This window comes from Sitodiplosis mosellana, unplaced genomic scaffold (genome assembly GCF_009176505.1).
Source record: "Sitodiplosis mosellana isolate CC-2019 unplaced genomic scaffold, AAFC_SMos_1.0 Smas_scaffold_6150, whole genome shotgun sequence".
Lineage (NCBI taxonomy): Eukaryota > Metazoa > Arthropoda > Insecta > Diptera > Cecidomyiidae > Sitodiplosis > Sitodiplosis mosellana.
In genome coordinates this window covers 3,077,095-3,102,716 of record NW_022601391.1, presented here as the reverse complement: position 1 = coordinate 3,102,716, position 25,622 = coordinate 3,077,095, and the positions used below count along the sequence as shown (strand labels likewise).

Sequence of the window (25,622 nt, the reverse complement as noted above, 5' to 3'; positions counted from 1 at the left end):
AAATTTTGAATAGCCGAAACTAATTTTATTGATGATTGTTTGATGAAAAATTTCATTGCTTTTTTCATTCAATATTGGTAAAATCCTCACATACAACACATACATAGCAACAATGATCAGCCTCGATTCTATAACAAATTTGATCATCAGTGATATTCATCACAGTATTCCGAATGACACTTTGTGATAAAATAATATATATTATTTCACCATTTTTGTGAAAACAATCTGTACAATGTACATATATGACTCATATATAATGAGTAAAATGAGGAATATAGCGCTCAGCCGATAAGATTAACTATTGTTTTTGTAGATGTAAACAACACCAATACCAACCACTAATTGACAATACTTACGATTTTCCATATAAATTTGTTGGCAACGAATCATCCGCTATGCTTTAGTATTATTTTCTGTGCAATATTCGGTGTCACGTCCGCATTAGCGCAGTAAAAATTTGAAATAATACACAAATTTTAATATTTTAAATTTTAATTTTATTTTTGAAAAGAAAGAAAATATTTGGTTATGGCTCAGTTACCTGCTTCCCATCCTGTAAGTATCATTATTATCAAGTGAATATTTTCAACTGATTCTGAATCAGCAAAGTAACTTTGTTTGTTATGTGTTCAGCATATTCCGTATCTTGGATTGATACCAGGAGGATTTCATCATGGCCTGATGATCCGAGTAACCGGCGAAATGCTTTATCACGATAGGTAACCAACCAATCGCAAAATATTTGGTAGAACTTAATTTGGCGATCTTTTTTCCCAAAGATTTGACGTGGAGATTAGAGCCGGACCTATTTTAACACCATCCGATGATATAAATGTACATTTGAGTGTTCGTCCAAACGAAGGCGCAATCGTTAGGAATTCGATGATCAGCCAATCATGGGGCGACGAAGAAAGATTCGGCGGTTGTCCAATCCAGCATGGGCAACGATTTGAGATTTTAATACTTGGGGAATTAAATCAATTCAAAGTGAGTGATTCATTTGTGAATATTTTATTGTGAACTAACACCAATGCAATGTTATCTTTATAGATTGCTGTTAATGGTCGTCATTTCTGTGAATTCCGACATCGAATTCCCCTGTCTTCGGCTAGATTTGTTCATGTCCAAGGCCAAGTGAAAATCCATTCAATAAGACTAGAAGGTGATCCAAACACATTGACACCATCCGCTCCATTGCTAACAAGTAAGAACCGATCAAATCGATAATTGAACATAATAAAAATAATTTCATAATAAAATAATTCCTAAATATTCAGCGCTGACGACATCAATGCCCTCATATCAACAAGCACCACCACAGCCGTATCAAGGCTATCAGCCGCATCATCAGCCACATACACAATACGTACACCCAAGTAAATTACAATGATTGATATTTGTCAAGTGATAAGTATTCTGTTAATTTTTTGTTTCATTTGCTTCATAGGTCCATATAATACTTTTTCGACGACTGTGACTGCGGTGCCTAGTCAGCAGCAAACGTATCCGGTATATTTACACAAAGACATACAACATCACTAACCCCACCCTTTCAGTTTTTGATTTGAATTGATACGTTCACATTTGTGCACCCACTTTTCCCTAGATTTCTTTTTTTGTTGTTGTTCCGAATATTCAGTTCCACATTAAATATTGATTTGAATAAACGCCGTAATTTCGTCTATACACCAAATTATTGATTGACACACATTGTTGATTATTCGTAGGAGTTTAAGATGATTTTTCTTTTTCTAGAGCGGTCAATATTATTATCAACAACCGCCACACCAAACATATTATTATCAACCAGGACAACCGAATTTGTCGAATCAGCCCTATCAACAAAATCCATCATATAATACCTACCAAACCACACCACATTACTCTTCACCACCGAAAAGTGGTTCTGGAACAAAAGCATTAAAATATGCGGCGGGTATCGGGGGAATTGGCCTGGGTGCCTACGCTATTTCAAAAATGTTCGACAGTGATGGCTCAAATTCGGACTGAATCAAAATGCACATAATGTTAAAATATTCATAAATATTCCAAACGATGAAACAAATAAATTCCAACTTGCGTTAGCCATACCGATCAATCTACTTGTTTTCCGCTCTTGCTCAGTTTTTACCAATTGCAGGATCTCTGTTCCACCTCGCAATGACGGATATATCTAAATCAAATGCACGCAAATCTGAACTATGAATGTAATTTATTCTTTTAATGTAGGATGTTTTGTTTTGTAAGAAACCAAATGTGTTCCATGACTAAGAAATCGTGATCTTCGGTGATCGATCATTTGTATGGAGAGCTTAGGCGACGTTTTTTTTCAAATGATTCGCCATCAGCACCATGATGTTCCAGGTCTTCAAATGGGATAGTGCTATCAGCTGGTTCTTGTTCATCCAAACTTGAATCTATCGGTAAAACAATTGTTCATTAGCATATATTCTTTTTTTTCCAACATGTGCCAGCTGAAAAATTGGCAAAGTTGGTCCCAATTGGTTTGCTCTCTTACCGATCTCCACCTCTTCCTTATCGTCGTCATCTGATTCATCTTCATCGCTTTGTGTCGCTTGCTTCTGTCGCAGTAAATTGAGTTCTTGCTTAAGTTCATCTATCTGTTGTAAGGAATGAAATGGAAATTGGATTATTTTTTGAAGAAATAATTCGATTCGGTGTTTCCAATGAAAAAAATCTCACTTACCACTTTCTGAGCCTTTGACTGTTCGTATGCCAGACGTTTCGCAGCTTTTTTATTTGCATTATTGACCATTTGTTCACGTTCTTCAACCAGTTGATTTCTTAATTCCTGTTCTTCCTTCTTAGCTTCCATTAGTACAGCTTTTAATCCATCTAATTGTTCAACTAGCTGCTCATTTTCATATCGAAGATCCATGTTTTCGTTTTCTAAACGTTGGTTCTCTTCGAAAAGATCGTTCCAGTCGCTATCATTTCGTTGACCAATGCTATTCATGAACCACGAGAATCGTGTGCTTCGTGCAGTTCGGCGGTCTCTTGACTCTTGCTTGGGCTGCTTGTAGACAATTTGTTGTGCGATTGATGCAAAATTCAGTACGTGTAGATTTTCTTCCATGAAATCAATTTTCGGTGCCATGGTTACGATCGTGGTAATCTTTTCGTGACCCATAAGCGATTTCTGTAGGAGCATTGTTAATTTTGATTCGCGGAATGGCACCACTTCCTTTGATCCCTTGGACTGTTGATTATGGAACATGAGGTCGAAACAACGGCCCAAAACCATTAATGATGTGTTGATACGTTGCGCTTCCTTCAGTCGATCGCCAACATTTTCGGTCTTCTTTAACCGCTCCGATCCAGCTAAATCACAAAACTTGTACGTAGACGTCGAATATCGATCAGGATACGAGAAATGAATCACATTCACGATGAGTATACAATGCGACCGACTTGAGTTCGCATTTATATTAGTCGATGCATAGTTGACTTGCTGTAGGCCGGCTTGAATCACATCAAATGCTTCGGTGGCCGATGCTACATGAACGGATGCCAAATCTTTGATGTATGAATTGCCATCGTTGGATATAATCTTCAGATTTTTACGCTTTGTCACTGTACCTCCTGCATTCGGTTTCAACAAATCGTACACATTTTCATTGTAAATTTCAGCAAATGAAATCCATACAAAAACAAACTGCCACACTGGGTTTTCCACCAGCTGGAATTCATGTTCATCGCAAATTTGCTTCAGCATCTGTTTATTCTTCAATGCGTTTTCATTTTTCACAAATTGTGATTTAAAGTTCAGTTCATCTTTGATATTTTCCTCGGAAACCAATAAAAAATTGCCCTTGTCAATTTTGGCCGCTGGCGTCGGGCAAATGATTTGTTGGTCCATTGAGAAAATGTGAGCAATGGCACGTTGAACAATACCAGCATCTGATTCTGTGCCGTACATCGTGTACGTTTTTCCTGAACCTAAAAATCGATATGGAATGGAAAAAACGATTAATATTGAATGAAATCATGAACACATTTGTTGCATTCCTATTACCACTTGTCCCATACGTCAATATCGTGAGATTCTCTTCATTTTGAATGGATACATGCACGGATTGATTGTAAATATCCAATTGCGTAGCATTATTGTGGAATATTTTTGAGAATTCAAAGTGTTTTTCAGCCATATCTTTATTATTACTGGTGGCCATTTCAATCGGAAGCACTTTTAACAGATTGTTCTCGGCTTCATAGTGTTTGCATGCTTTTTTTATCGGTCGTAATCGCAAAAACACCGATGCCGTTGTGTCGATCGTGTCCGAACTATTCTGTGAGCAAGCACTTGACATCGAATTGCTGCCATTCGGTGCTACATTTTCTGTGTCTTCTTCTTCCGTTATCTCTTTGAACAAATCACGGATTTTTCGGGGTTTTGGACGATAACGTCGATCAATACTCGGATCACGTTGATACATATAAGATACACGATCATTTGACATTTTTCCTATTTTTTACCTGCAAAAAAATCATAAAAAGAAAACCATTGAAATAAAAAAAGTGCTTTTGGATTTTTTATATGACGGTTCATCACACCGTTTAGCTCAATTTTATGCAAAGCAATGTATTTGTTGGTACATCAAAATGTCACTAACGACTATTTTTTCCCTTGTTATTCCAACAATATTTTGATTCATTGGATTTGTACTATATTTTCACGGAAATTCATCCAATTCGACGATGTCTCTGACAAAAACCAAATCATTACAAAACGAAACAAAAAAGAAATATGAAAATTGCGCAGAATTTCCATTCGTTTTGATATGTCTGACAAATCAACCAAAGTCAGCTTCATAGTAAAAAGGCTTACCTATTTCACAATTCACAAAAACAATTCGATTGTTCCGTATTAAATTAGCAATATAAAAATAAAATTCTTAAAAATACACTAGAATGTTTATAAAATTATGCAAATAGAAGATTGAAAATTGCAAACAATGACTTTGAACGAATACAACAACGATGTGCTTTACATAAGCATGTAATGTGAATTGCCGTTAAAACAAAATATTTTTTTTTTTTAAGTATCGTTCGAAATTCGTGAGTGCTGCCACCAAAAAAAAAACGCGCCAATAGTGTGAAATCACAAGCGAATTGTGACAGTTCGATGGTTTCAGCAGCTCAATGTTTCGGGCTTTGCACATACAAACGCACGTGAACAAAACACAGAAGGTATTGCCCTTTCGTTCATATGACATATATTCACACATGTCAGTTGAAGCAATTCATTTGACACACACATAATGCTAAGGATATGAAAGTCTTTTAATTTTGTTTAATAAATGGCTGCGACACGATTTCGTTTATCGCAATTATTTTCGAATAATTTGCAATTGTTCGGAGTTCGGTCATCAACAACAACAACAAATTTGCATCAACCCAACAGTAGGCAGCTTCACATTTGCACACATCAAACGAGCCAATATAAATCATCGAGACTTTTCGGTGGGCATGGTTCAGGTGAGCAAAGTTTCATAAAGTGCAGTAACTGAAATGCAAAAAAAAACACAAATAATTTCTGAAGCAGTGAAAAAATATCGAATGACACAATCAATGCCATGGGTCAATCCAATGAATGGATCAAATTCGATTGTCATTTAAAAATGATTTGGATTGAAAAATATTTGAAAAATGTTCTCGAATTATTGTGAAAACTTAACCTCAACAATCGACTACAAGACAAATTGCATCACATCTGAGTCTAATTTCTGCATTTTCGTTTCCAGTTTTGGGTGCATCACATCGTAGTATATCCACGACATTTTCACTAGCGTCAAAAGATTATTACAAAATATTAGGCGTTTCGAAAAATAGCTCGGCAAAGGATATCAAAAAGGCGTATTATCAGTTGGCTAAAAAATACCATCCCGATCAAAATAAAGATGATCCCAATGCCGGCAAGAAATTCCAAGAGGTATCCGAAGCATACGAAATACTTAGCGATGACACCAAGAGAAAGGAATACGATACATTTGGAACAACAACCGAACAAATGAACCGCAATGGAGGAGGGGCTGGTCCCACCGGCCAAGGTTTTAACCAACATTGGCAATACACTTCGACTATAAACCCAGAAGAGCTGTTCAAGTAAGTGGATGCAGTAGCAACCTTATTTATATTTGAAACGAGTTTTCACATTAATTGCCCATTTTTGATTTTAGTAAAATCTTTGGAAATCGCCATTTCAAGGGCGGTGGTGATTTTGGTGATTTCGACTTTGCTGACACCAAATTTGGATTTGGAGCGGCACAAGAGGTCACAATGAACTTGACCTTTGCACAAGCTGCACGAGGTGTAAACAAGGTATTTTAAAAGGGGAATTGAACATTTCATAATTGAAAGTTTGTTAACAAGGATACCATTGTAATCAATATCAATATTGTAGGATATTATTGTCAATGTGGTTGATACTTGTCAGAAGTGTCAGGGATCTCGTTGTGAATTGGGCACAAAACCAAGCAAGTGTCAATATTGCAACGGCAGCGGTATGGAAACCGTGTCAACTGGACCGTTTATCATGCGATCGACATGTCGATACTGTTCAGGAACGGGCCAATACAATAAGTATCCATGTTTGGAATGCGAAGGCAAAGGACAAAATGTAAGGATCGATTGGCATCAAGTCATTTTGGAAATTTGAACAGTGGTAATTATCTTCTTTTTCTCTACAAAGGTGCAACGTAAAAAAATTACCGTTCCTGTTCCGGCTGGCGTTGAAAATGGACAAACTGTTCGTATGCAAGTGGGACGAAGGGAGATATTTATTACATTCAAGTGAGTGAAACGACATAAAAAAAATCGAATAACAAAAAGAAACATTTTTTCATTGACCAAATCCTATTTGCATTCTGCAGAGTTGAGAAAAGTAATTACTTTAGACGAGATGGGGCTGATGTACACACAGATGCTGAGATATCTCTATCGCAGGCCATTTTAGGAGGAACGGTTCGTATTCAAGGCGTTTACGAAACTCAAACTATTCAGGTAAGAATTTTCTTCTCTCTTTCTCCCTCTTCTGATTCATACAATCAACAATGTTTATGGATTTGATTTGTGAGCATCAGAGATTACTATGAGATATTTTTATTCATATGGGATAGAAATATCGCATAAAAATATCAGATATTTTTCATGCGTTGCGTTGTTGTAACGCGTCTGCAGTACAAAATTCATATTCCTTTCTGCGTCCCAAGTCAATTTTGCTGAATTCGGCTCGGATCAGTCTCAAATTCGACTTGGCACGCAGTAAGGAATATGAATTTTGTACTGCAGATGCGTTACAACAACGCAACGCATGAAAAATATCTGATATTTTTATGCGATATTTCTATCCCATATGAATAAAAATATCTCATAGTAATCTCTGGTGAGCATTATTAAATTTTGGAAATCTGGTTTACTTTTCAACGCCTTTAGATTTTACCTGGTACTGCGTCACACACGAAAATTTGCCTTAGCAACAAGGGTATGAAACGAGTCAATAGTTATGGAAATGGCGATCATTATGTACACATCAAAATAGCCATTCCAAAGAAGTTAGGCAATGAACAAAAAGCATTGATTCAGGTGAATTGACAAGGATATACTGTGTTTGATAATCAGTTTGAATTATAGCAAATAACATATGTTTTCAATTCATCGCACATTGACAGGCTTATGCTGAGCTTGAAACAGACACACCTGGAACGATATTTGGTATAACTCAGAAGACCGATGGTAAGTCGAATACAACATCTTCTTCAACTTCATTTGATAACACAAAAACACAAGGAGAACGTGCTGATGACTACAAAACACATGATCGAACGGGTGATGAACAATATCAGGTCGATCAATACGAACAGCGCAGAATTTACAAAATTTTGGGTGGATTCCTGGTTGTCCTGATTGCATTCTGTTTGATCAATGGTCAAAATAATGACAGTAATACTACTGTCCTAACCGATTATGCAACCAGACAACGAGGAATAAAAACTGAAAAAGAAAATCGAACTATCTTTAAAGATGCATAAATATAAAAATGAATAATGTAAAATCAAAAATAGTTAGTTCATCGATCGTTCGTAAACTCGAATAATAATAATTCGGAATAGAAAAACCAACCGAAATGGGGCTGCGCCAAAAATTTATTTAATGTAGCTTAAATACAAATTGTGAACGAAAGAGAAATGTTACAAATAAAACATTGGTTTTATTTCCATTGAGAGTATGATGAATTTGTTGACTTTTAATTGATGAATCTTAAGGCGCGCTACCCCCCATTGATTGCTTAGAGTTTAATCCACGGTTAGTGTAACATTATATTCTATGAAACTGATGGTACTTTGTTTACTATTTGTCACCCTTTTAGGTACTAAAGAATCATTTGAAGAACCAAAAAATTTGACACAGAAAGTCCGCGAAGCATTGCGACAAGAAGCAGACTCAGACAACAATAAGAAAACACCAGACAGTGCTGAAAGTGATCAGAGTTCGAACACAAAGGAGGCCAACTCCGATGAATCTGTTAAAAAACGTGATAAAGTATGATTGGTGTAATGTGGACCTTATTGAAAGTGTGGAAGGCTTGTAAGGAAATGCAAGCTATATTTGTTTAAGAACGAATTCTTTTGTTTTAAATTTTACAGAATTCCGAGGAAAAAAATAGTTAAACTGTGAATAAAAATTGTAGCAAATCAGTGAACCAAAAATAATAATTGATTTTGTTTTTTTATTGAATATTTCTTTTATTTCTATACAGCTAACAACAGCACAGCTGAGCCTTATCTCAAAATGCAAATTGAAACAAAACTTTAATTAATGCCATGTGCTTTTTGCAATCCTTGTAAAAGTCGCCGTTTCTCTTCGGCGTGCTCTCGATAGGTTTGTATCGTGGCTTTGATTTCATTTGATTTGGTAACATTTTCCGATTTACAATATTCGTCGAGGAATTTCAGGCAAATTTCATCACATTTTAGATCGTCTTCGTTTTTGCCGGCCGTTTTCTCAATTTCCAATTCCACTACATTGGTTTTGCTATCGATTAATTTTCGGTAAAAATGTTCATCGTCACGTCTTGGGAATCGTTTCAATTGTTCCAAAATATATGCATCATATGGGATTTTGTTCAAATTGTACATCAAACAGATGGCTTCCACGGCATTCCGTAGATAGTCACGTCGAATACAATCAATTATCAAATTATCGATGAGTTTGTGCCAAGCCAAGAAGAAAGCCATCGGCCCAAAGTGACGAGTTGATCGCAAACAATCAAAGGCACTATTTTGACTGATGTGTTGATACGTTGTGCTTGTCACTCGATGGTAGTCTTTCTCAAACGGTTCAAATTGAATGATGGCTCGGTCTAACACAAATTCATATTTTCCTTCGTCTAAAACACGCTGGAAATGCTCACCGAAGAACATTCGTGGAACAATTATTCGTCGCCCTTTAAACGGAAAGTATGTTTCAATCAAACGTCGTCTCGTCAATTGATTGGCTGTTTCTAGCACACCATTTGGATGACGAACCAAAACCGCCCGTTCACGATCCTTCAAACCGAATGTTGTGTCGATGAATACGATTCTGGCATCGGTGTATCCTTGAATTTCCGGATCTTTGGACAGAATTTTAATGTCGTCCTCTTCAATGTGTAAAATTGGTGGCATAAGCAATAAACGTCTGGCCGTTCGTAATGCACCATTCAATTTCTCCTTAACTTCTTGGGCCGTTAAGAAATGGTATGTTGGGCGGGTGAATGGCTTTGGTCGCGATCGAAACACTCGCTCAATTTGCATATTTGTTAGCGAATGCATCAGCTCCCGATTTTGTTTTTCCATAAACTGACTGCTTGGGTCTGCATCTAAAACCATTTTAAAAGTGCATTTTTACATTATGATTCTAACCTCAAAATGAGAACATTTACACTTACCATATCTTAGGAAATTGTCTGTGTGGTTTGAAGTATTTGCCGTTGCCTCCGAGCTAAAACGCAGCAATGGAACTATATGCACGGTTTTTGTTTGATGCATCCATTTGGCAAAACGCGCTCGAGCAATCATTTTGCCTGGTGTTTTCCTCAGCTCGATGTTTAACTATATGCTTTGAAAGTTATGAATTTCAACCATTGCCGATGTGAGCTCACGATACGTCAACGCAACAATGACATACGCCAACAGAAGGCGTTGCTTTCCATACAAACAAAATCTCTTCGTTTCGTTGCTATTGAATTGGGATTTAAATCGTATTGTTTTTTTTTTCTCTTCATAACTGTAAAATAATGCTTTCAATGCATTGAACGTGAAAAAAATAGCATGCATCGTGTAGAAAGTGTTGTGATTTTCGGCAATTTTTATACATGAGACAACCGAGCTCATCCGATCGAATGATTATCCAAATCAAATCAAAAGTACATTTATACACAAAATAAGGGAGACAAAAGGAAAACGAAAACAGTTGAAATTGGAGAAATTGGAATAGAGCTCCAAACCATAAAACCACTTGCTTGTATTCCTATCATCTGTTTATTAAAGTGCGCATTGTTGTTTGCAGAGAAAAACGACGACGACGACAACGTTCATGAGCATAAGTTGATGGAAGGCTAACATTCGTTCCATTCCCGCACAAGTGTATGAAGAATTTCATTGCTCATGAGCGTACAATGACAGGCGCGCAAGTGTTTGACACCAACACACAAACACACACAGAGAGAGAGAGACACACACACACACACACACACGGAGAGAGAGAGAGAGAGAGAGAGAGAGAGAGAGAGAGAGAGACATACACGCATACATACATGCTCACTAACGTACATTGTTTGTCATTGAGTCATTTTTATGTTCCATTACAGCTAAAAAGCGAATCCATCGAACGCACACGCTCAAAGACGCCCCGGTGTGTTTATTCGAACTGTTTCGCTCTAATGTCAGTGTGAAAATAGTAGTGATGACGATGTGTTGCGTTCGAGACCCAATGATGAGTTAAACGCGCGATATTAATTTTTTTTCCTTCGCTTATTCTGGACTTTGTGCACAAACAATATATAATTTTTCGAAAAGCAAACCAATCGAGTTTGCATTGATAATATTGAATTGAAGTGAAGACACATCAAGTGCGTGTGCACTGTGCAGTGGGACTCTTTCGACATTTCTATTTTATCTGTGCGGTGAAATTAAATCGGTCGCAACAATATCGATCGATTCCTGTGAAGAAGCACCCAATATGTAAGTATGCATACTGAATGTATGAAAAACATATGGCCTACGGAACAATGTTTGCATTCGAAACAAATCGCCAAACATGAAACGGAGCGAGGAGAGCTTAGTTTCAACCAGATCAACCATCGATTCAATACACGTTTTTTTTTTTAATTTCGCGATATATATATTTTAAAATAGTGTGGGTAGCTATTTGAAATTGTGATCACACTTGAATTGTTTATTCGTATTAACTACTTGTATATGGCAATTTTTTTTCGCTCTTGTGTGGAATCGATATTTGATGTATTTTATCGTCATTCGTTCGGCTAAAGTGAGCAACTAACATTGAAGGCTGACTGATTTTCGATCTGGGGTGTTGTTGTCCATTAACACACTACCAAAACGCAAATTGTCGTGACTATCGTTACGGTTGTCAATTGCAAATTGATAAATGTTAGTCATTCCTTTTACGATGAATGAATGAAGAAAACCAGCATGAGTAAAATACACCATGACGCAAGGAGAAGTTCCAAGAAATACAGTATAATCATCCCAGAAGTATGCTGCCCAACAAAACCTTCTTACAAAACAAAACGAAACGAAAACGGATTAAAGTAAAGCGAAAACCATCTTCTGACATAGAAAGTGCATTGTTCCAACCAATCTTCAGCCTTCAAATGGGCATATAAAATACAAATTAAAACAATCAAGTTCAATTCGTGTCATAGAGTAGAAAAAAAGAGAGTCATAATTGAATGAACAAACAATAAGTTGATGCAAATCACTTGCAATGTGCATTTTCGAAACGAACGTTTGTTGCTATTATTACATTGTGAGCTGTGTGTATAATTTATGGAAAACAAGTGTGCATAGGTGATGAGTGTGAGTGAGTGTGTGTGTGTGTGGTGACACAGCGCATTTTAAATGGAAACAGAGAGAAAATCGACGAAGAATGCAAAACTGCGAAATCTGTATGTGATAAATGAAGATTGGATAAATGAATCGACTGCATTCCAAATGTGCTGAAGATAACAGTGTTGTTCAATTGTGTTTCGATGACAGAAAGGGCACGTTGGAAGTCACAGTACACTGTATAATTGATCAATTCGATCAAGCAAAGGTGATAGCAGTAAATGTATACAATTTGCTTGCGATTCGCAAAGTGAATGCACATTTGTGTGAATCGTTTTTATTTTTGGTTTTTATAACATGGGCGTATAAATATGTATAATGGATTCAATACGTGCGACGCGTGAAATGAATGCATCAACAATAGCAACGCACCAAAATGGAAATCATAAACCGAAGTTGTCGTTATCGACGCTGGTCGTGGTCGTGGTGCGAATTGAAGAATAATTAGAATTTTCACTGTATAAAAATGCGACTTTTCTTTTGATCAAATGGAAAATGTATATGACACAAGGCACCGCATCGTTGCGCCAGTAAATGGCCTACTGACTGCATAAATTGACACTATTCGAAACAACAATACCACGAACAATAAAAATACATATAACAACGCAACCGCATTGTAAAGTCTTCTCAAATTTTTGCTTACCATTTAAAGTGCTGTCCTAAATTAAATCGTATGAAATGTTACATTTTTTGACGTTGCTATGGGTCAAACCTTTCCATCAAACACATATTGTCTTCATTACATTTTTGTTTTTGACAAACAAGTTGCAGTTTCATTGAATACTAAATTGAATTATCTTTCTGTAAGGTTCAATTTTAATTTCGACCGCATATAAAACGATAACGTCATTACGAGAATCCAACAAGAGATAGTATTTCTCAGAAAATAATTCCAACGAATTTTTTTTTTTTTTTTTTGATTGCATCACCTCAATTCAATAATTTTCTTACAAGAAATTTCGTTTCTCTATCAATAAACAATTGAAAATGCCAATAAAACCGCCGATAAAACAATCATATCCATAAAAAGCAAGACTTGAATACATTACACTGGATATGGTTTATACGATTTGTTTCAATGGCATTCTAGTGCACTGCAGTTTTGAACAAAGCACAAATAAAAAAAGATCAACCATAAGAATCAAGTTAGCTTTTACTCGCTGTAAAAACAATGAAATGAAAGTTATGGTATAGGGAACATAGCTGGTGAGCAATGAACGTATTACATGCGAAATAATGCTATGGGGGTAAAAAAAGTGAATGCGCAATACATAGTTAAATGTCAGACTGAAAATGAAACGCTATTCGCATACACATACACATGCATGATGATGGACTGACTGCACCACCAGCAGCAGCAGCAGCAGCAGCTACGCTTACAAGCACAGTCATCTGCTACCAAATAAATCCGAATATGACTCAGTGTATTGGGATACAACGCACCAAAATATACTTATGTTAGCTCATCTTTGAATCGAATCGAATCGCGACGACAACTCTTCGTTATATTGCTTGGTTTAAGTTTGTAGTTTTTCTTTTCAAATTGCTTTCTTGTCCGTGTCAAACAAAATCACGTTGGGATAGGTATCGATTAATCGGATTGAAGAAATCGCTTATTTATTGTACAGTCTTCTTCTCTGTAAATGTGTTGTGAGCAGCACATTATTAGCCAATCCACACATGCTCATATTTTTTTCTTCAAAAAAACATTATGTTGAATACGAAGACTAGAAAGCACGTTGACCAATACAGAATATTATACAAAAAAATAAAATTCAGAGAAATGAAGAAAGCTTCAAAATACATAAATTCCACAACAGAACGGATCATAGAATCAAACTTCGAATATATTGTCGCTTGTATTTTTTCTGACCTATTACACGTTTGCAATACATTATGGTGCTTGTATAAGCTGCTTACTGATTCGGTCAAATGAAGTTTGATTTATGCCAAAACATGAAGCGAAAAGAAAAAAAAACACCGACAAAAAATGTGTTGAGTACAAATTTGAGTAGAAATCGTCACTGATGTTTATTGAATTTTTATCTGCGTGATATCAAATCAGTGCAGTATATAGCCAAATGTCAAAGTGAGAAACAATCAATATATTGAAAAAGTGGCACTCCTCCTCGTGAATGGAAATTTGTAGAAAAAATGCAGACTAAAAATTAGTAAAATGAATGGGTTTGATGAGATTTTATTTATCTGTTTGAATCATTTGGTGAGAATTGAAATGAATACAGGTGATTCTTTTGAACACAGGCGCAAGTAAAAGGGAAGGAGAGAGGAAGAGAGAAAAAAAGATGTCACAAGCAAATGTTGATTCGTGCCATCATAGACTATACAATTGTGTGATGATTTATGGACAAGAAAAGAAATTAAACGGTATCAAAATTCGAAAAAGAAGAAACTGGGTAGTAAGTGTACGAAAAAAAAAATTGTATTCACAATATTTTGAACTCAACAGAAATCATTATATTTACACAGTACAATTAGGGTGTTTTCGGAATCGTTCAATCGAAAAATGGTAAGTCTCATTCGATAGATCTCAGAATTCTCAGTCGATTGATAACATTTTTGTCGCGGATGGACTTGTGGTGACACTTCCCGAAACTAAAAACAAAAAATGTTTTATTCTGAATTTCTATAGTAACGTGTGACAACTAAATTCAATTTTATGTTTTCTTGTCAAATTTTTGCTTTAAAATTTCAAATCAAATCTGGTTTTCACAGGTTACTATGGAAATTCAGAATAAAACTGTTTTTGTTTTCAGCTTCGGGAAGTGTCATCACAAGTCTATCCGCGACAAAAATATTATCAATCGACTCAGAATTCTGAGATCTATCGAATGAGGCATACCATTTTTTTTGATTAAACGATGCCGAAAACACCCTAATTGTACACTGTACATAGCGTATACAATGCAATATTAAATAGAAGATTTCCAACTATCGATTCTTCATTCTCGTTCATTCGCTTTTCGGTTCTAATGTACTGCGGCGCTCTCAACACTGACCGACTTGTTTTGTGTGGCACGAAATACGAGTGCGAAAAAGACATATTGTCGAAAAAACAAACTTTTTTCTCTTCATACAATCAAACGTCAGCTAATAATGTATTCCGCAACCGTAGCATGAACAGTTTCTATGTTGTTGTTGTTGTTATTGTTTTTTTTCACATTGTCATTAGCCGCCATTGCCATTGTTTCCAGCCGCTTGGAGAAAAATGAAAAAAAAAGAATTGAATTAGTTTGATGTTCTGAATGAGCGTTCGGTTGGCTCTGAAATAGCGTTCGTTAGACGTAATGCACTTTCGCTGACCTTTGCCTGGTATTACTGTATCAATAATTGGGCTTTCCCTTCGCATCAATGTTCTGAAAAACAAGTTGTACATCGCAAACGCTATCTAATTACTAGATATTTCTTCACCAAAGTATGCACATTGCACAATAGCCGTGGACGCAGTTGCGGAACAGTTATTTTCTTAGTTTCCAAAATTAAATTTGTTCATTGGGCACAATGCCATTTTTGATGAACAATATGGTGACCGACGGATCATTCCCATATTTCTGGAATTGTTTTTTTGTTCAAAAGTTTTTTTACACAATGAATAAAAAAGTTATCATCAATAGAAAAAAAGCCTCTTAAATGATCGAGAATATAATTATATTACATTTTAAAATAAAAAATTAAATTGAACTACTGACGTTGGCTGTAAATCTGCATAACCTGATTATGAACACCGAAAATAGGCAGCTCTACAATAGCTTATTAGATCATCTGTCGCAGTTTGTTATGATTGAATGAAAAGAGAATTGTCAATATGGTTATCGTGACGATTTTTAAATTAAGTAACTCGGTTGTGATATCGAATTAAGGAACGAACTGGTTTGGCATATGCGCCAACATTCGTTTTCCAAGTTACATAAATATCAAACCGCTAAAACGAAATGAAAATGAAACAATTGATGGATATCAAAACACTTGAAGTGTTTGTTGTTCATAGTAATGCACCATTTTGCATACTTGGATTGAAAAGAATTCAAACATTTGAACATATACGGCATAAACCTCTTATTCCAACTTGCTAGAACAACAGTTTTAAATGCTAATTATCTCAATTGTATAGACGGCGTATGATATATTCAAATGTTTAATTAGCTTATAGCGCAAAAAAAAAACAACTAAGTGGTTTTGAGAAGGTCTTTGAGAGTTTATTGAATGGAATTGGGTCGAGTATGTGACTCATCATTAGTAGTCTCGTCTGGTCGAAATAATGTTTGGGCGGGTTACGTCATGCATCGCACATGACATGAAACATACTACCTCTTCCTAATACGCCGCCGATCATGCTGATTTTGTTAGCCCGTGTAATAAATATATTTCGGTTATAACCGAAACCATCGTTGTCATTTCTAGCTACGACAATGACAAAGCTATTAGGACTGCCGACTACACCACACACAGTACACACACGAAATACGGCAAAAAGCAGCACAAGTTCAGATGAACGAAGGTGCCGTGGCACTGAAATGTTGGTTCGTGGCGCTGTGTTTTTGCTTCGCTTCGCTAATTTGTCATGTGTTGCCATTGAATCACAGCTCTTTTTTTATATGAATCGATGGATGAGTTTGAATTACTTCTGTGTCAATCAAGACTAATATGAAAACCAAAATCAGTAACAGCTGTCATGCATATATTCATTGGTTGAAGGCGTTTTCACATATTATTCTTTGTAAGATTCTGTCCATTTTGGTAAACATTTTAATTACACTAATTCTATAGCCCATCAATAAATAAATTAAAATCAAAGTCTAAACCAAGAGCAAAAGAAGAAATCAAATAATGAACTTCACCATAAACCACTTGTTTACGATGATTTAATTATTTTCATATTTAATTGGTTTCATCGAATCATTTTTAATAATGAAAAAAAATTTATTAATTTTGTATTAACTTGTTAGTTAAAAGTACTGGCTGAGTGAATATTGGAAGAGGAAAGAAATTCTTTGTATCACTTTCCCAAAATTGGAGGAGAATCTAATTTTATTAATTAATGCTCTTGACTATTCTATTTCAAACCATTGTTTTTTTTTCTCTTGCCATTCCAGAAAAAATTGAAACAAACAACATTTGCTCATAGAAATAATACGGAAGGGAAGAAAGAATTTGCATCTTTGTTTGGCATTTGATATGAATAATACTTGTTTACTGTGATCTCCCACGCATCTACTTAATAAAATCACATAAAAAAACACCATAAATCCGACACCATCAACGGGCCGCTGTTTGAATAATTAATGAGATTCGCTCTGGACAGAACAAAGTAGTGCTTTGTAGCCAATGAGATTGAGAGCGTGAATATGTGTAAATTCAAACGCTGAAAGGTGTGATTCACTGCTTGTTTCATTCTTAATGTGGAAATAGCATTTAAATTGATCGGAAGAGATCGCAAACGAATGCGATTACAACACTAAATGGATTCGTCAGCGGGTAATTCGAGTGCAACGGCTGCTTCGCTCTCCAATTTTCAAAATGGTTTGAGTGCACAAGAGGATCGATTGAATACGGACAACAACGTTCGATTGGACACTCAACGACAAAGACAACGTCTTCAATCGGCTGCCGAACATTTTAGTTCAAGTCATAGTTCGGACGATTTGCACGAAGACAATTCCAATTGGGATGCGCAGGAATTGGCTACATCGAAATCAAAACCAGAGGCTCAGGAAGTCGACGAACGGGATCGTTATTCGCCATTACGTTATCCATTAAGCTTACCAATTCAATCGCATAATGAAGATTATGAAATTGGAACTGTTGCTGACAGTTCGACACCAGTGGCAGCGAGACGATCTTTCGATAGCAGTCGCGTTTCATCGAAGGAGGAAAAGCAGCGACAGAATGAAGAGAAGAAAACGCCGGCATCAACATCAAATACCGACGTTACGTTGAGTGCATTTGGCGTGGACTCATCATCGGTGTCATCGGAAACGGGCAGCTGGGAAGCCGTTTATCCACCACCGCGAAAACCCAAATCGGATTCCGTTCCGGTCAAACCGCACGCAGGCGGTGAAATGAACTGTTTCATTGATGCATCATCTTTGTTGGACGACGGCGAAATCGCATTCACAAATACATTCAAAGCAAATCCATCGAGTGACACATACAAACACGCAACCACAAGCCATGAATTGAACGGTGGAGCACAAAAGAAGCCATCGAGCAGACATAGCAGTTTTGAAATGAATGACGACCAAACCAATGATATAAATAATACTCAGCACATGTCCTATTGTTGTGACAATGTCGAATTGAAGAAAAGCAAAGAGAATTTGAATGAGGAATTCGATCGTGATGAAGCCGAAGCACTTGTGATCAATTTATCGGATGAACAAAAATTGAGCACACAAAAGTCATTTGAATCGCATCGACCCGATATCAAGGACCAGTTTTCGTTAGAAAGCATATCGACTAATGGACCAAAACCGGTTTCGCTAAACATGCTAAATGAATTTGGTTCGGCCGTACAAAGGACTCGCAGCGACAGTGCAAAGGGTGATCAACGCCAAGAGAATGAACGCAAACAAGGCAATTTCCTATTTTCCAACTCGATTCAACAGTTTTCGGGGCATGTAATGACACCGAAAGTACCATACTTAGAGGAAAACCAGAGCGATTTCTCACTGCCCAGCATTCATTCCGGTGGCAGTGATTGTGCTAGTACTTTTGATACGAGTTCGCATATAAGTAGTGATCGCGATTCGCATGATTTGGCAGATTTATCGAATTTTTCCATTGGCAATTCATCGAAAGGTGACTCGGTTATCTACCCGGACACACCGCATAACTCAATTTTGCAAGTCAATCTATCGCGAAACAGTTTGGGGCCCAGTGATTCCGCGATTGCATCGTTATCATCGTCGGAGAGCAATGCGATTTCAATTCCATCGCATCGAAGGTCACACGATGACACTGTGCCGATATTGTCGGGGGGAGCATCGGTCAAAGATTTCACACCAAAACAATGTGAAAGTCCTTCAATGCAACGCAAAACGGAGAATTGTCCAATCATCTCACTCGGAATGTCGCCATTGGATTTTGAGACAAAACCAAAGCCAAGAGAACGGATCAGTAGTTTGGCATTGAATTCGTGGGTTGTTGATATGAGTGACTGCGGTAAAAAGAGTCGACGGCGTGGTAGCGAAAGCTCATCGGTTAGCATTGAATCGAATCCTCGCTTCTCTGATCCAAAACCAGATCGCAGTGGATCGAATAGTTCTTGCAAAGGATTTGGATACTATGTGTCGTTGAGCGACATGAATCCCACCTATCCAACCGACGAACATCTATCAAAATCTCTAAATTACTATTCGTCAAGTTCATCGTGTGCGTCGGCCGAACCGAAGAAAAAATCGACGGGTTTTTTTGTTGATTTTTCAAATAATGACTCGCACGCAACGAACACGCCGCCACCAAGTAATGATGCCTCGGAACAGGCGCAGAAGAATGAAGATAAAAAGAATATTTTCTCAATGTTTATTGATTTCGGCAATGATGATCACCGTAGCACCCATAAACGGGAATTAAATACAAAATCAGCGTACAATATTGTGAAAGGAAGCGATTCAACGTCAACTGAATCGCCGATTTTGAGCCGACGAAATCAGTCATATGATAGCCAACAATTATCAGACGAAAAAAATAAGCGACATTCATGGAATGCATCAAAAGAAGCGCCACATCTTGCGCATGTCAGAGAACATAAGCGATCGATTAGTACCTCTTCCGACAAAGGCATCATGAATATTTTAGATAAAATCCCACTGATTTCAAAGACATCCAGCATGTCAATTGATACACCGAATTCACCACACGATGACATTACATCCAAATCACTCAGCAGCTACTCAAACAATTCAATAACATCGCTATCGGTGCAATCGAGCGGCAGTAAATTTATGGAACACGATGAAAAAGGAACAGGAAGACGTCATCAAAAAGATGCTCGTATCAATGAAACATTTGATAAAAGCAGTCAGGGTTCGCTTACCGACGATATTCTTTCGAAGAATTCGTCGCCAGCTTCGCGTACAGACACAGACGATGCCACATTTCATAACGACAATGACGATACATTGCACGGTGATATTTCTGGATCGAATGTGATGGAAACAATTCCAGAGACCAAAGAAGCAGTCGTTTTGCGTCGACCACCAAATCAAAGTGGAACAAATAATAAATCTGAACGTCACACAATGGAAACATTGCAGGCCACGATCGAAAAACAAAAACAACTTTTGAATACCGTTTCCGAAGAAGTTTCATCATTTGTTAAGCTATCAGATATGGATAAACCAGCATCGAAGTTCGAATTACACAATTCCGAGTCAAGTCGACCAAAATCAGTGGGTTCAAGAATTGGCAAATTATTCAATCAGGCCGGAAATCGTAATACATGGCATCACATGTCAAAATCAACAGGTATGCTTCGATTCATCCCTATATTGAATTGCTTTGAATTGATTTGATAATTATTATCATCAAACATTAGAATGTAATGAAAAATGCTTTCAATCATGATGAATGTTTGGTTTGAATTTGTTCTGCTTTTCCATGTGTTTATTTTTTCTTTAGGAAACAACCTCTCCAATCTCGCTTCGTCGGCCGAAAACTTTAAAAGTTTGACCAGGATTTTTCCACATTTGGGCAAAGATTTGAGCAACAGTCTACCTATAAACTTTGAACAATCCACTTCAAACACTAGCCCCAACGAATATACAACGGATTTGTTCCATTCCGATCTGTCAACATCGAGTGCAACATCCAGTTTCAGTCGATCTGGGATTGGTAAATGATAGACACAATCTTCATTTTTCCTCCAATTTTCTTTCACACTAAGTTCTGTATCCAATGTCAATTTCAGATTCTGCCGACGAGTTCAGCCTTTCTGCAGTGCAGCCACGCCGGCTAGGTGAAGATCTATTGAAAATGTTTCTTCAGGAAATTGCAACGGACGTTGTAATCGAAGTGAATGGCCGAAGAATGAGAGCACACAAATGTATTTTACGTTCTCGTTGTCAGTATTTTGCTGCAATTTTGGCCGGTGGTTGGGTGAGCAGTAGTGCGGGAAATGTCATCTCATTGTCTGGATATTCGTATGGTGCAGTACATTTTGCCTTGTGTCACATTTATTCGGGCGCTGCGCATCCGCCAGACGGAATAAGTCTGATGGAATTGGCAGCGCTTGCCGATTTATTAGGTCTTGAAGGGTTAAAAGAGGTCGCCGCACATGCCCTAAAAACCAACTATTGCCACAGGTGAGAATCAAAAAGGCCACTTAAACGGCATATGACATTCGGGCTTAAATTTTCATTTACTGTTTCGATTTTCAGTTTCCATAAGCCTTGCAGCGGATGCATCGATGGAGTGATGCAAGTGTTTCCAGTCGCTTTGAATCAGGGTCTGGATGACTTGTATCGCAAGTGCTTGCGATGGGCGTGCAAGCATTACATGAAGGTTTGGCCATCCCGTGCATTTTCTCAGCTTCCATCTGAATTAGTCGTTCGATGCAAGCAGCATATAATCGCACACATGGTGAGTTGAAGAGATATGAAGTAACGTCTTCTATCATTTATGAGACATTCAACATTTCACTGGGAGTTCATACCATTGGCAAAACTGATTATTATACAATTAATCTTGGCTAATTCCACTTGTTAAAATTAACTTCTTTATCTTGCGTGTGTTTTTGTTTGTTTCAGACGTCGGAATCAGTGATTTATACATTGTTAGACTGTGATCATTTGCTTGCGTTGCTTGCACCATGTCGTTGGGCTAGCGGGATTGAGGCGAGTGTTCGTGATATTATTGAAGCTGGTCATGTGTATGTGACCGATCATTATGCCAGTTTAATAGCAAGTGATGGTTTCTTATCGTTGGGCCAAGGTCAAAGTTGGTAAGTGCGAGCAGCTGACACAATCGTATTAGAATATCTGAATGATTCTTTATTCGTATTGCAGGAACATTTCGCGCTTGGAAAACATGTTATTGCGTGCCGGTTCGTCATTAACAGCCGATCAAGCGTGTCGCAGTTATCAGCGAATTACGCGCTTGGACTCCGTTCTGAAAGCGAAAGTAAACAAATTACATACATCACGCATTGATAAAAGCATTTTTATGTCGGATTATGACAATGAAATTGACGGCGAAGATGAAGAAGAGCTCGATTGGAATCCCGATTTTATACGATTGGTCACTGAAATGATGTCGGCGGTTGAACAATGTTTGGTGCGACAATGCTCACGAGCGATGAAATGCAATCAATGGCAACGAATGGATGCTGAAATACAGAAGAAAGTACAAAAACTGGCATGTTTAACAGAATCAGTCGAACGACGCGTTATCCTACGACCGAAGGTTGGTTGCTTAACTGTTTATATCTGATATGTATCTGTATCACAAATTAGGCAATATCTCGCCGTTATACACATATAATATGTTCAAAAAAAATTCCAACAATTTACATGTGTATCGTTAGCCATATTTTGGGTCTCCTGTAAATGTGATCAATGCCCGTATAATAATAACTTAATTTATGATCAATTCTATCCAATATAAAATGCAAACTACTCTGGGTCTTTCATACGTTGATTGATAATTTCATTTATTTTCCCATACATATTTTAGTCTGTATCGAATGCGAGTAGCGTACCGAATAATAGGGCTCATGATTTGTACCAAGTAAAGATGGCCATCCAAGCGCACACCAAACGCTCACAGGAAGGTCACACATCAATCAAGAGTGCGCATGTGCAACAACAAGCGGCAAACGAAGCAAAAACGATAAGTGGTCCTGGTACGTAAGAATAAAGCATTCAACTTCTAATCAAACATACTAATTCAAATATGTTGGCTGCACTCCATACAGGCAAGGTAACAAAAACATCATCTCGTTCACAAGTTCCCGATCTCATTTCAACCATAAAGCAACCGAAATCGAGTGTGCAACCGAAGCCGGAACCAAAAACAACGGTGACTGTGTATCGTCGATCGACTTCAGAATCTGGTAAGCGTATTCGATCCAATCCATTGGAAAAGTCGGCTAGCTCAGTTGATACGCATGCACGTAAGAAGGACAATTACCATGATGTGAAGTCTCGATACATGGAACCACAAAAGCGGCAAGTAAACAACATCAATAAGGAAACGCTAAAAGTGCGTGCGCGTTCATCGAGTGGAAGTTCAAGAACGTCGAGCCCGGTGGTATCATCGCTAATCAGAGACGGAAGTACCAATCAAACAAACAAAAAGTTGAACGACTCAACGACAATGTCACGTGATAGTTTGGCATCGCCTGCGAAGAAAAATGATAGATTGTACACGAATCGAAATGCACCTCAGCACGGTGATCATGAACGTTTATCTGCCGACTCATTGGGCGGTTCACTTCACAGCTCTGTTGTCACGAACAAAACGGAATCGCAAGAATCACTTGTCTTGACGAAAATCGATTTACGACCTGACGCAAAAGTAAATAAAATTGAAAATGACAAGCAAAATCAAGTTCATACGAAAATTGTGCCGGTCGTCGGCAAAAATGCTCAGCTGAAAGTATGTAGTGCATTAATATCACAAACATCATCGACAGTCAATTCGTCGACCCCTTCATCAATGACAGTTAAAAGCTATTTATCAAGCAATAGCTCGACGCGTGATGCAATTATAAATCGCTTAACGACACCAGCAAATCAAATTCCACTGAAACGAAGCACCGAACCAAAACCACCAATGAAAAGTTTTTTGAGTGCACGATCGCGGAAAATTCTAGCGCAGAAAAAATCACTCTCCCATTCCGATAGTTCAAAGTCAGTACCCGCTGTTATAAAGGATTCGACCGTCGTTCCATCTTCAAACGCCGTGAATAAATCAAGCTCGACTTCAAATATACAAAATCAAAAAACAAAAAATATCCCAACCACACTTCATTTACGACGATCCGCCAAGAGCGCAGCCCAACAGCAACCACTTCTACCAGTTAGTTCGGCCAAAACAAGTGTTCGTCCACCAAATCCATCTTTGATGAATCCAACGAAAAGTAGCGCATTGAAAATGACAACGTCAAACAATAAAGTCAATCGAGAGAATCGATCGGTCAAGGAACGAAAACAAAGTAGTAGTTCATATGAGAATCGGCCACCATCGGACGGAAACTATGACAGCACGAATGAGACTGATGTTGGTGAAGAAGAAGCAGGGCGACACATCAAATCGCAATTAGAACGTTCGAGTACATTCTGTAAAGAACGTTCCGATATCAATACAAACGAACTTGAAGTGATCGACTAAACATCTATTTCTAAGCCAATCATTCTTGAGAAAATTTCTAACAAAAACTATACAATACATACACAAACAAACATACAACATCTAGAAAATGAAAGAATCTGACGAATACCGACTATAAATATAATTTAAAGAGTGCTAGGAAAATTCGACCTCGGCCATATTTCATTTCTAAAATGTATTTTGCGTATTTAAAACAAGCTACAATACATAGACCAGAGATTTTATGATTCCCATAATAAAGCAATTGATTACATAATGTTTAATGAAAGAAATTTGAAGAGAAACAAACAACAACAACAACAAGAAATTACTTAAGGGAAAAATGGATAAAGAAATGTGTTGAGAGTAAGCTTAAAGCAATTTCAACATACTAACTCCCTAATATTTATAAATTCTAGTCATTTTTCAAGAGATATTAGTTCTTACTTACACGTGTACTAAGCTGTTTATTTAAAAAAAAATCAATTGCTAAAACATAGAAGCTAAACCAAATGATATTTATCATCATCGACAGCATCATCATCACAAACCAATCAGATTTTTTTTTAATTTTCAACAAAATTGATTTAAATATATTTGTATATGAATCAGATATATTCCAATGCGAAGAGAACATTTGAAATTTTTTACGAAAAAAAAAATCAGGAACACAGACATTTATTCCATCGTTTGTTTTTATCAAAACAAACAACTGTTATAATCATATTGCTTATGTGACAATTAACAATTTAACAATAAAATGAACATTTGAATGCTTTCATGTAAGACGTGAGTTTTATTCCGGTAACAAGTAGAAATGATATATGAATAACGATTCGAAAAAGAGTTTTTTTTTCCATTCAAATCGATGGAATTACACTGTGAATAATGTAAATGAAATGGTTTTTTGTTACTGCTATTCAAGCAACGCCATCTGTGGGAAATACATAGTAAATTATTTGGCTTTTTGTGCAACTGTAATGCCAATTGAGGGGCTCAGAGGAAAAATGTTACGTAGAAAAGTTCCGCGGAAAAATATTCGGGAGCTAAATGGTATCATTTAGCACCGCTAAATGATATCATTTAGCTCACCTAAATGGTATCATTTGGCTTTAGCAGACCTAAATGGTATCATTTAGCTCTGCTAAATGGTATCAT

General features: G+C 37.1%; 5 protein-coding genes across 10 annotated transcripts; 3 read left to right on the top strand and 2 right to left on the bottom strand.

Annotated features, from left to right (window-relative positions):
• The first annotated feature begins 132 nt into the window (after positions 1 to 132).
• LOC129574157 (galectin-9-like) lies at positions 133 to 2,097 on the top strand. Its single transcript, XM_055455662.1, has 7 exons — positions 133 to 558; positions 637 to 722; positions 783 to 990; positions 1,054 to 1,207; positions 1,281 to 1,379; positions 1,451 to 1,512; positions 1,759 to 2,097. Exons 1-7 carry the CDS (start codon positions 532 to 534, stop codon positions 2,011 to 2,013), a joined length of 891 nt encoding a protein of 296 aa, XP_055311637.1. The 5' UTR covers positions 133 to 531; the 3' UTR covers positions 2,014 to 2,097.
• Positions 2,098 to 2,198: 101 nt separating this feature from the next.
• Positions 2,199 to 5,141, bottom strand: LOC129574153 (kinesin-like protein subito). Its single transcript, XM_055455656.1, has 5 exons — positions 4,853 to 5,141; positions 4,040 to 4,500; positions 2,711 to 3,963; positions 2,522 to 2,624; positions 2,199 to 2,420 (listed from the first exon to the last, which is right to left on the bottom strand). The coding sequence occupies exons 2-5, from the start codon at positions 4,482 to 4,484 to the stop codon at positions 2,299 to 2,301; spliced, it is 1,923 nt and encodes a 640-aa protein (XP_055311631.1). The 5' UTR covers positions 4,485 to 4,500; positions 4,853 to 5,141; the 3' UTR covers positions 2,199 to 2,298.
• A 183-nt stretch (positions 5,142 to 5,324) lies between these two features.
• LOC129574155 (protein tumorous imaginal discs, mitochondrial-like) lies at positions 5,325 to 8,732 on the top strand. Of its 3 annotated transcripts, none has more exons than XM_055455658.1 (9): positions 5,325 to 5,502; positions 5,769 to 6,129; positions 6,204 to 6,345; positions 6,428 to 6,643; positions 6,716 to 6,816; positions 6,897 to 7,026; positions 7,459 to 7,608; positions 7,695 to 7,758; positions 8,393 to 8,732. In XM_055455658.1, exons 1-9 carry the CDS (start codon positions 5,325 to 5,327, stop codon positions 8,569 to 8,571), a joined length of 1,521 nt encoding a protein of 506 aa, XP_055311633.1. In that variant the 3' UTR covers positions 8,572 to 8,732. The 3 variants fall into 3 exon arrangements, with proteins under 3 accessions (XP_055311633.1, XP_055311634.1, XP_055311632.1); XM_055455659.1 differs by having other exon boundaries at positions 7,695 to 7,868; positions 8,393 to 8,563; XM_055455657.1 differs by having other exon boundaries at positions 7,695 to 8,732.
• A 3-nt stretch (positions 8,733 to 8,735) lies between these two features.
• LOC129574156 (28S ribosomal protein S22, mitochondrial) lies at positions 8,736 to 10,362 on the bottom strand. Its single transcript, XM_055455660.1, has 2 exons — positions 9,953 to 10,362; positions 8,736 to 9,883 (listed from the first exon to the last, which is right to left on the bottom strand). Exons 1-2 carry the CDS (start codon positions 10,080 to 10,082, stop codon positions 8,835 to 8,837), a joined length of 1,179 nt encoding a protein of 392 aa, XP_055311635.1. The 5' UTR covers positions 10,083 to 10,362; the 3' UTR covers positions 8,736 to 8,834.
• A 573-nt stretch (positions 10,363 to 10,935) lies between these two features.
• On the top strand, positions 10,936 to 25,250 carry LOC129574151 (uncharacterized). Of its 4 annotated transcripts, none has more exons than XM_055455647.1 (10): positions 10,951 to 11,246; positions 14,400 to 14,554; positions 17,249 to 20,621; positions 20,775 to 20,987; positions 21,064 to 21,457; positions 21,533 to 21,734; positions 21,902 to 22,095; positions 22,160 to 22,556; positions 22,827 to 22,995; positions 23,068 to 25,250. In XM_055455647.1, exons 3-10 carry the CDS (start codon positions 17,615 to 17,617, stop codon positions 24,483 to 24,485), a joined length of 5,994 nt encoding a protein of 1,997 aa, XP_055311622.1. In that variant the 5' UTR covers positions 10,951 to 11,246; positions 14,400 to 14,554; positions 17,249 to 17,614; the 3' UTR covers positions 24,486 to 25,250. The 4 variants fall into 4 exon arrangements, with proteins under 4 accessions (XP_055311621.1, XP_055311622.1, XP_055311624.1 ...); XM_055455649.1 differs by having other exon boundaries at positions 14,400 to 14,560; XM_055455650.1 differs by lacking the exon at positions 10,951 to 11,246 and adding an exon at positions 16,557 to 16,872 and having other exon boundaries at positions 12,994 to 14,560.
• The last annotated feature ends 372 nt before the right edge of the window (positions 25,251 to 25,622 follow it).

What these genes read in the sequence shown, in the direction of transcription:
- LOC129574151 (XM_055455646.1), top strand. Translation starts at nt 17,615, where the DNA reads ATGGATTCGTCAGCGGGTAATTCGAGTGCAACGGCTGCTTCGCTCTCC. An exon ending in TCACATGTCAAAATCAACAG is followed by an intron (nt 20,622 to 20,774) that starts GTATGCTTCGAT and finishes TTTTTTCTTTAG; the next exon opens with GAAACAACCTCTCCAATCTC. An exon ending in AAAACCAACTATTGCCACAG is followed by an intron (nt 21,458 to 21,532) that starts GTGAGAATCAAA and finishes TTCGATTTTCAG; the next exon opens with TTTCCATAAGCCTTGCAGCG.
- LOC129574156 (XM_055455660.1), bottom strand. Translation starts at nt 10,082, where the DNA reads ATGATTGCTCGAGCGCGTTTTGCCAAATGGATGCATCAAACAAAAACC. An exon ending in AGACAATTTCCTAAGATATG is followed by an intron (nt 9,884 to 9,952) that starts GTAAGTGTAAAT and finishes AAATGGTTTTAG; the next exon opens with ATGCAGACCCAAGCAGTCAG.
- LOC129574157 (XM_055455662.1), top strand. Translation starts at nt 532, where the DNA reads ATGGCTCAGTTACCTGCTTCCCATCCT. An exon ending in ATCCGCTCCATTGCTAACAA is followed by an intron (nt 1,208 to 1,280) that starts GTAAGAACCGAT and finishes CTAAATATTCAG; the next exon opens with CGCTGACGACATCAATGCCC. An exon ending in TACACAATACGTACACCCAA is followed by an intron (nt 1,380 to 1,450) that starts GTAAATTACAAT and finishes TTTGCTTCATAG; the next exon opens with GTCCATATAATACTTTTTCG.
- LOC129574155 (XM_055455657.1), top strand. Translation starts at nt 5,325, where the DNA reads ATGGCTGCGACACGATTTCGTTTATCGCAATTATTTTCGAATAATTTG. An exon ending in AACCCAGAAGAGCTGTTCAA is followed by an intron (nt 6,130 to 6,203) that starts GTAAGTGGATGC and finishes TTTTGATTTTAG; the next exon opens with TAAAATCTTTGGAAATCGCC. An exon ending in GAGATATTTATTACATTCAA is followed by an intron (nt 6,817 to 6,896) that starts GTGAGTGAAACG and finishes TGCATTCTGCAG; the next exon opens with AGTTGAGAAAAGTAATTACT.
- LOC129574153 (XM_055455656.1), bottom strand. Translation starts at nt 4,484, where the DNA reads ATGTCAAATGATCGTGTATCTTATATGTATCAACGTGATCCGAGTATT. An exon ending in AGTCAAAGGCTCAGAAAGTG is followed by an intron (nt 2,625 to 2,710) that starts GTAAGTGAGATT and finishes TCCTTACAACAG; the next exon opens with ATAGATGAACTTAAGCAAGA. An exon ending in TAAGGAAGAGGTGGAGATCG is followed by an intron (nt 2,421 to 2,521) that starts GTAAGAGAGCAA and finishes TTTTACCGATAG; the next exon opens with ATTCAAGTTTGGATGAACAA.